This window comes from Echinops telfairi, unplaced genomic scaffold (assembly GCF_000313985.2).
Source record: "Echinops telfairi isolate 266 unplaced genomic scaffold, ASM31398v2 ScPeMD7_7465;HRSCAF=8503, whole genome shotgun sequence".
NCBI lineage: Eukaryota > Metazoa > Chordata > Mammalia > Afrosoricida > Tenrecidae > Echinops > Echinops telfairi.
The window spans coordinates 10,006,069-10,014,898 of NW_022111365.1; the positions used below are offsets into that span (position 1 = coordinate 10,006,069).

Here is an 8,830-nt window from a genome sequence, read left to right on the forward strand (position 1 = left end):
CACTGTTACAGACAAGAGTCTACAACACGGGGAATCCAGGATAGATAAACACCCCAGGGCCAACAGTGAGAGTAGAGATACCAGGAGGATTAGAAGTGGGTGATGGGTGACGGAGGACAATGTAAAATATGAAAATAATAAGCTATAACTTTTTAAGGGTTCATGAGGGAGGGTGGGCAGGGAGAGAAGGGGAAGGAAATGAGGAGCTGATATTAGGGGCTCAAGTGGGAAGAGAATGCTTTGAAAATGATGATGGCAGCCTATGTGCAAATGTGCTTGACACAATGGATGAATGAATGTATGGATTGTGATAAGAGATGTAAAAGCGTGCATAGATTTAGATTGATGGCAGTTTCAATCCCATGGGCCTCTCATAGTGTCCCATGCCAAAGCAAACGGGACCATTGCCCGAACTTTTGACTGGCTTTACCCCGTGGGCTTCAGGCACTGAAGCGGGTTGCACAGTGGAAATAAAAAAAGAGATGTAAGAGCACCCAATAAAAGTATTTATTAAAAAAATTTTGTTTTTAAACTGCTGGCAAACGTAAGCAGGGAAAAAAGATGATGCAAATATCTAGAATTAGAGATGAAAAGGGTGACATCACAACAGATCCAAAGGAAATAAAATAATAATAAACATCTATGGAAAAACTACATTCCAGCAAGTTAGAAGAAATGAACACATACATAGATAAACACTGTCTTCTCTAATTAACCTAGGCAGAAGTGTAAAACCTCAACCTCACCAAAGCCTTAAGCAAAGAAGGAAATAGAGAAGGTCATCAAGGAACTGCAACCAAGAAAAGTCCAGGACTAGGTGGCTTCACAGGGGAATTCTAACAAGTCTTTAATGAGGAGCTACACAAAGTATTCTAAAACCTAGAAATTGACAAGAAACTCCTAAACTCATTTTGGTATAAAACTCACTATAGAATAAAAACCATCTGATCATATCAACAGATGCAGAAAAGGCACTTGGCAATATCCAATACCCAGTGCTGATAAAAACACTGAACAAAATAGGAATAGAAGGGAAGCATCTCAATATAATAAAAGCCATACATGAAAAACCAATGGCCAACATCATGCTCAATGGGGCAAAACTGAAAACATTCCCCCCGAAAATAGGAACTAGACAAGGATGTCCCCTATCACCACTCTTACTGAACATTGGATTGGAAATTTTAGACAGAACCATTAGACAACAGAAAGAAATGAAAGCTACTCCAACAGAGACTTCATCTCATCTGGAGTCCGTTTTGGGGGATGTGGGGAGAAAGAGAGGGTCATTCAGTTTTTACCATATAACATTGTGCTGAGGTTACCCTAAATTAATAGAAACTCTTATAAGAGTAATAAGTAAACATTATTGGAAATTCAACTCAGAATGGGGTGAAGGGCATACAGGTCTCAGAGAAGGCAATTCATTTCTGTTGGTGGGTAAACATAGAGAAGCAATCTCCCACTGAGGAGAAACAAAACAAAATACATAGCAATACTTATACAGAACCCAAGGAGAGAATATGCCTGGAACTATTCCTAATGAGAGACTTTTGACTTAGTTGCTATCCAGCCTTGAGAACCCAGGCAGTGTGCTAAGACCACTGTGACTTTAGACATTGTTCTTTTGAGGCACACATCATTATCCATAGGCCACACCAGAAGGATGTGATGTAGAAACCCCACTAAGTGAACTGAGCTTTACCTCAAACTCAGCTGTAGCTCTTGGTCTTTAGGTTGGAAACTTCTAGTGTTTCAGAAGCAGATGGCTGATAACCCGAGGTTCTGGAACTAGGTATCATTGGATTTTAGTGCACACCTGTTACCCTGAGGGTACCCAATGGATAGTGGCCCAGGACTATCATATCGTTACTATTTTAATGCTCTCCTTCCTTTATTATGACATGTTTTAAGCTGGTAGGCATTATCCTGTCATTGCGAACGAATGCTATTAAAAGTTTCACTCTATCACCAACCCCCATTGTTTATATGAATAGTGTTCTGTCACATAATGGTTTAATCTGTACAAACCAATGTATTGCAGCTTGCAGCCATTCTGCATTTATAATATGCTTTTTTTCAACAGTGTTTTAAATTCCACAATTTTAAATAAATTCACTAAGTTAATCAGTTCTTATGACATGGCCCTCTGTGATACTTGTCCTCCTGAAGAGATCCCTGCAGATATGGGGGCTATAGCAAAGTGTGCAGAAGAAACTAGATGGTGCCCAACTATTAGTAAAAACAGTATCTGGGGTCTTAAAAGTTTGTCTTCAATCAAGCAGCCATTTGAGTGAGGTGTCAACTGAGACCACACGGAAGAAGCACACCAGCCTGTGTGATCCAATAATTGTGAATTTTAAAATTGAAACCCAAAAGAAAGAGTAGTATCAAAGCTTAAATTTTAAATATCCAGTTTGCTGAAAACTATGGATGACGGTGGGAGTGAAAATCCACTCACAGGGTTCAAACATGGATTAAGCCTCCAGTGAATATCCTCTGACCATGGACCAGGGATGTGAATAGCCTTGCTACCATACATAGTGTAGTGGGATTTGTTTTTTTAGTTTTCTTCCTGTATGCTGTTTTCTAATTTTCGGTATATGAAATCCAGGATGGGCAGAGCTAGAGAGACAATGACTGAATTTTTTGTTTCTTGGTGATTGTGGTGAGAGAGGTTGTGGGGAGCTGCGGAGCTGATGACAGTGAGTAGAAGAAAGAAAGAAAAGTTCTAAAATTGTTGAGATGATTGTACATCTTTAATATGATTGAATCATTGCATTATGTAATATGTGAAATCTATGCCAATAAAATGCTTTAAAAAAAGTAAGTCATGTCTGCAATACAGGCATTAGGAATGTGATTTGTTTTATATCAACTTTAGTGAGTCAGGATTCTCCCTTAATATGACCTAACATAGTGTGGTCAACTCCATGATGTAAAGTAGCCAAACGGTTAATTTGGTCATCATTTTGAGACATCTGAGGGAGTTTTCATTCAGGATATGGCCTACTCTTAGTTTAGACTCACAGAATGCAGAAGTTGGCTCACTTCTACTGCCAGACCGAGATCTTCCATCTAGTTCATCGATCTCCTATTATATTACCTGCTGATCCCAGGAGCTAGCAGCACACTGATGAGCTCAGATTCACTCAGCTTGGCATATACCAGACTGTGGTCTTTCTGCTTCATCTGCCTGCTTCCTGTTCATCAGCCCCTGCACCTACAGAAGTCAGGTGAAGCCTTCAGCTTACATCTGCCCATGGACTTTAACCAGATTGGATTTGCCCACTTCTACAACTATGTGAGCCATTTCTTGATATAAATCTCTTTCTATATACATACACATACATAGATCACTGGTTGTGCTTCTCTAGAGAACCAAGCCTAACACAAAGAGGTATCTGAAACTTCTCAGCAGGGCTCAACCCCATCTGCCAGAATTTTATAGCGGAAACAAAAGTCACAGTGTCAAGATTTCCCCAAGGTGAGCTCCAGTTCAAAGTCAATGTGTGTACATGGGACCGTTGACCTCTGTGTGTCGATGTGCACTAGAGTCTGTACTTGTCTTTGTAAGTATGAACAAGCAAATACCCAAGTAGAAAATGACAATGATTTTAAGCTTAAGAGCCTTCTTATATTTGGGGAAAATGTACTTTAATAGACAACACTTATTTTCTGTTTCCACCAAGCAAACAAACATTTTAATGCAATAAACCTTTAATAAAGCAACTTATGAGTAATTTAGTGTGAAGCATGGCTCCAGGATCTATCATCAGGCTGCCTGCAGGTTCTTGAACATGCGATCTTATCCTGTAGTAGAGGCACATCTTTCTGGAATCAAAGGTGAAATTCTGGGGCCATTAGGAGTATTGAGTGGGTATTAGTTGCAATGGGAGAGGGAGGAGGACAACTGGGGTTTCACTTGCAGCCAAATTCAGGTCTTGCATCATAGACAAATTTTACCTCATGCCATTGCCCTGAGAGCACACTGGCTGCTGCCCTCGAAGCTTCCAAGGAGGAGCCTAGTGCTGTATTTTTGCTCCTACCCATCTGCAGACCAGCAGATGATTCTCCCCTTTTCATCACCAACCAGGAGTTTGGTCTGGTTCCTTGGGAAGAGAATTAAGGGGAAAAAATGTTAGCGATAAGCCTGTGAGCCTAGTACTTGAGAAACTGCATTCACTGTTTTTGAATTACGTTTTGAATCCACAATATTCAAGAGAGGGAGTACAGACAAATGTGTCTGTTCTCCAAGGATCGTGCACAGGCCACCTAGCCATCTGCCCATGGCCCTCCGGCATCAGTGCAGTAATATGGTCTCCTAGGGAAGACAGCCTGATCTCAGGACCTAAGCTGGTTGTGGTGCCCTCTGCTGGAGATCTGGAGAAACTAGGTGGCAGTTACCTGGACACAGACAAAGCTGTCACTGCAGGGCTGGTCTTCCTTGGCTTCCCTGTCAAAGCAACACTGACATCCAACTCTCGACAAAGGGCCAGGTTCTTCTCCCACCTGTGACCTGTGGGAAGAGTGAAGGAGAATATTTAGAAAACCTTGAGCGGCCTCACACAAATGCACACCTGTATACAGGAACACAAACACACATATTTATCTTTGTGGTCAGCAAGTTGTTAAATTGAGAGAGAAAATATATTTAATCTTGGCCTGTGCAGTTGCAAAAAGGGCCATCACAATTTAATTTGCAGCCTGTGATAGTTACATGTGCTGACGTGCTGCGGTATCCATTGTATACCAAATTGGATTTGTGTATTATTGCTTTCTAAATTGCATGCCTAGTTCAGCAAAATTGTTCATCAGTGTTTACTGGCTTTATGCTTAATAAGATGCCCCACAATACCTTGCTGCCAGGATGTAATGCAGCCCGTGTAATTGCCTAGTAAAAATAAATTGCATAAAGTTGGCATTATCAACTTATCTAAATCCTCTCACACCGCAACCAATAATTAAATGCTGAGGACATTCTTTCAAAAAATGTAACTCAATGATTGTTACTTCACTCATTTTAATGAGTGCATTTGGGGGTAAGCATTAACTCCTTTCCTGTGGAGAATGGAGTTTGAGATACATACAGTGGGACAGAATCTGCAAAGCCACTCTGTTAAGGCAAAAAAGAAGGTGGTTGTCTGAGCTATTCCGGGGTTGCCATCTCTGTGTGCAAACAGGCTTGTATGCCAGGAAATATGAAAGGGGACTTCCTTGAACCAGAAAAAGGCATTTTCAAGTTTGTTTTGTGCATAACTCCAAACAAGCCTTTAATATATTAGATCTAGTCCAAATCTATGGGAGGATCCCTGAAATAACTTATACTCATTGGAATCATCTTTCTTGCAAATGATAAACAAGTGAATTCAAGACAGAAATTAGATAGGATCTGCCAACAAATGCAGTATCTTTAATATCTCAAAGATCTAGTTTCTTATACCTTAATACACATGAGGGATGTAGCACTAAATATGTGCCCAATACTTATTCCTTTAAAACAAAATTGGTTCCAACAGTATTAGGAGAACATAAGAATAAACACCCACTGCTGTTGAGTCAATTTCTCCTCGGAGTGAACCTATAGACCAGAGTAGAATGGGACCCCAGGGTTCCTGAGACTATAAATCTCAGGAACTGACAAGCTATCCCTTCTCCCTCAGAAAAAAGTGGGGCTTTGTGTATCACTGCTTCCTAAACGCATTCAAGAGCAGACAGGTCTTTTTCCCTCCAGGCTTGTGTGGTTGATGGGTTGAAACAGTGACTTTGCTGTTAGCAGCTGAATTGCTTAATCCACTGTGCTACCAGGGATCCTTATGAAAGAGCTTCAGTGGATTACGTTTACAACATCCGTCCATGGATTTGTTAACATTAAACTGTAGCTCAGACAGGTCCTTTATGGATTCTTTTTATGAATGTCTTTCCTCCATGCCACATCCTCAGAACCCTCCATTGCACTGTAATAAAAACCCTGGGGATTCATTCTGTGAGCCATAGTAACCTCAGATCAAACAGTCAGAAGAGGAAGGATGTTGAACTATTGTCCCCTGTTGGTTGGGTTGAGGAGTAGAACTTAGGGCTGCCATTTTAAATAAGTATCCTAGTGATTCGAATGCTGCTTATGCTCAGGCCCTCTTTGAGGAACTTGCCACAGAGAGTTAGGTGTGTGGTTGAGCCAGGGTCTAGGGGACAGGCTGGGGCAGGATGAGAATACTTCCTCTTCTCAGGGGACACAGCAAAGTCCTCCCTTTGTTTCTGTCTGCAGGCTGTCTGTCTAGGCCACAAGCCAGCTGAGCCTAGGAGAACTTGGCACTTGAGAGTCACCCAGGCAGAGAGAGAGCTCAAATCAAGCTCAATGAAGTGTAGCTTCCCTACTAAAGCTCACAAATCTCTAAGAACCACGCTGGTCCTGGTTTTTATGCCCAGAATCATCACCAAGTTTGTGGAGGAGAAAGACTTCAGCAGGGCTTCTCCAACCGCCTCCCATTTCACCAGCAACACACAGTCTTCTGCAAAAGTGCGGCAGCAATACCAAGAGCCTCTCAGCTTCTCAGCTGATCCTCTGGCCTGGCTGGAGCTGAAGCCTGTGATTGAAGACCAAAGGAAAAGGGCCAAGGCACGCTGTACCACGCGCTGGCAGTTACCTTTTAGACTCCGAGGTGTAGATGAGGCCTCACTCTCGGCCATGATGTGCCCAGAGGCAGACATCTTCACATCCTCCGTTTTCCAAATCTGCCCCCAAAGAGAAAATCTCTTAGGCTGGGGAATGACACGCATCCCCTTCAATGGACTCCATGTGACCAATTTTATTTCTTATGCTTATTTATTTTCAGTAAAAATAATTACTGAGGCTTCAATTTCCCTCTGAGGGCATTGGCTAATCAAAATGACAACTTAGGGGAGTGCATCTGGCCTCCCATTACCTGCAAAATGATACTCAGTGGTTAGGTCATTAGTCTTTCCCTAGGTCATACTCCCTTTCCCTTCTGCTGTCATCCTTGGGTAGCCTGTTCAACTGTGCCTCTTATTGCCCCCCACCCCCACCCCCATCACATGCCCAGCACCCTGGTCTTAGCCTGTTTGTCAATATATCATTCACAGCTTCTCATGATCTCTGCGTCTGAGTTTGCTATTGCTGGAGGACAGAACCAGCCTTGACATTACTTGGTGTGGATACCTGGTCTGGAATGACTTTAAATGTGTAACTTCAGATTTGGCCCCCTGGAGGAGGTGAGAAGAATGCAGATCAACTGATTTCTAACACCATGACTCCGTCCTAACTAAGGCACACTGACCCGGACCATGCCATCATGACTCCCCGTGATGATGATGTGGCTTGTGTCCCAGGCTGGTCCCTCCATCACATAGCAGCAGGTTATGGCTCCTTCTGGACCCCAGGCTGTGGTGATGCTGGCCAGCGCCTGTCCATTGACAGTCCATAGGCACAACTGGACTCCAGCACAGGAGACGATGGTGCCCTGCAGTAGTACAAACTGGAGTCACTGCTTGCCCCTCTGGAACTTACCCAGTTTACATATCTGAATGCCCCAATCTCCCACTCTGAACCCAGGTACACCAAGACTCTCCACAGCACCCACTAGCTCCAAGTGAACTTACAGGTCAACAATGTTTCCTGAAAATTCTTGCTCTTTTCAAACTGTAATCATGTCTTTGGATATTGCTTTTTCTGGCAAATTCTAAGTGGCTCACCCTTTGTGCTCCATCCACTGAACTCTCCCTGGCTTGATACCGACTGGTACAGAAGACCAGCATGGAGACGGTCCTTGACTTTAGAGACTAGACCTGTACCTAACTTGCTAGTCTTTTCCTCATGAAGAAACTTTAGGGCTCTTTCATGGAAGGCAGAGGCAAAGACTCATACAAATACATGGTAACTTCAAAAAATTGGTGGAAAAAAGGATTGAATTATTCCATTAACTTTTAAAAGACACTCGACAGCTCAAAACTTCAGCAGTGTTCCTCGAAAGCCAGTTTCTGAGGAGCATACCCCATTATATCCTGAAAGTTAGTGTCTGGGGGCATTGTTCTTCAAGTCCTTGTCCATGTGATGTTCAATAGTGGCCACTGCCAGCAAGGAAACTGAGTCAGCTGCTGTCATGCCAGTGCTTGGAGGAAGCTCACTACCTCTCGCCTGGACTCTCCGTGACCTCTACACTGGGATTCATCGTGGTATCCTCTGGAATGCTTGGTAGAATCTGCTTGAGGCCAGGGTCCATTTCTGACAATCTCTGTACCAAGCACCAAGCAATGAGCCCAGAACACACATCAACAGAATTCAACAGGCTCCAGGAAAACTGTCCTGGTGCCAGTCTTCTCTGAGGTCATAGGACACGATTTCTTACATTCTCCCAGATCAGGATTTGGAATCATCCACAATAGAGCGATCTATCCATTCAATCACCAGCATCCGGCCATACGTCATCTACTCATCCACATGTCAAGATCACCAGAAATCTGTCTATCCATTAAACCTGTTGCCATTGAGTTCATTCTGACTCATAATAATGTTACAGGGCAAGGAAGAACTGCTCCATAACGTGTCTGAGACTATAAATATTTATGGGGACAGTCTCATCTTTCTTCCACAGAGCAACTGATTGATTTGAAATACCACGCTGCAGTTAGCAGTCAAATGCTTAACCCACTGTGTCACCAGGGTTTCTTAATCTACGCATAAACCCAACTATTTTTTTAAACATTTTACTAGGGGTTCATACAACTGTTATCGCAATCCATACACACATCAATTGTGTAAAGCGCATTTGTACATCATTCTCAAAACATTTTCTCTCCACTTAAACCCCAGACA

At 42.7% G+C, this 8,830-nt stretch overlaps 1 protein-coding gene and 1 non-coding gene across 2 annotated transcripts in view; one reads left to right on the top strand and one right to left on the bottom strand.

Annotated features, from left to right (window-relative positions):
* The first annotated feature begins 329 nt into the window (after nucleotides 1-329).
* Nucleotides 330-467, top strand: LOC115873151. The gene has a single exon (XR_004048253.1). It is a non-coding gene; the product is annotated as a small nucleolar RNA SNORA42/SNORA80 family (small nucleolar RNA).
* A 3,184-nt stretch (nucleotides 468-3,651) lies between these two features.
* Nucleotides 3,652-8,830, bottom strand: part of WDFY4 (WDFY family member 4) — a 404,997-nt gene continuing 399,818 nt past the window's right edge. The window contains exons 58-61 of the mRNA XM_004716253.2: nucleotides 7,296-7,478; nucleotides 6,645-6,732; nucleotides 4,408-4,519; nucleotides 3,652-4,112 (exon numbers count right to left, since the gene is read on the bottom strand). Of these exons, the coding sequence (XP_004716310.1) occupies nucleotides 4,046-4,112; nucleotides 4,408-4,519; nucleotides 6,645-6,732; nucleotides 7,296-7,478 (450 nt within the window). The 3' untranslated portion in view covers nucleotides 3,652-4,045. The remainder of the gene's footprint in view (nucleotides 4,113-4,407; nucleotides 4,520-6,644; nucleotides 6,733-7,295; nucleotides 7,479-8,830) is intronic.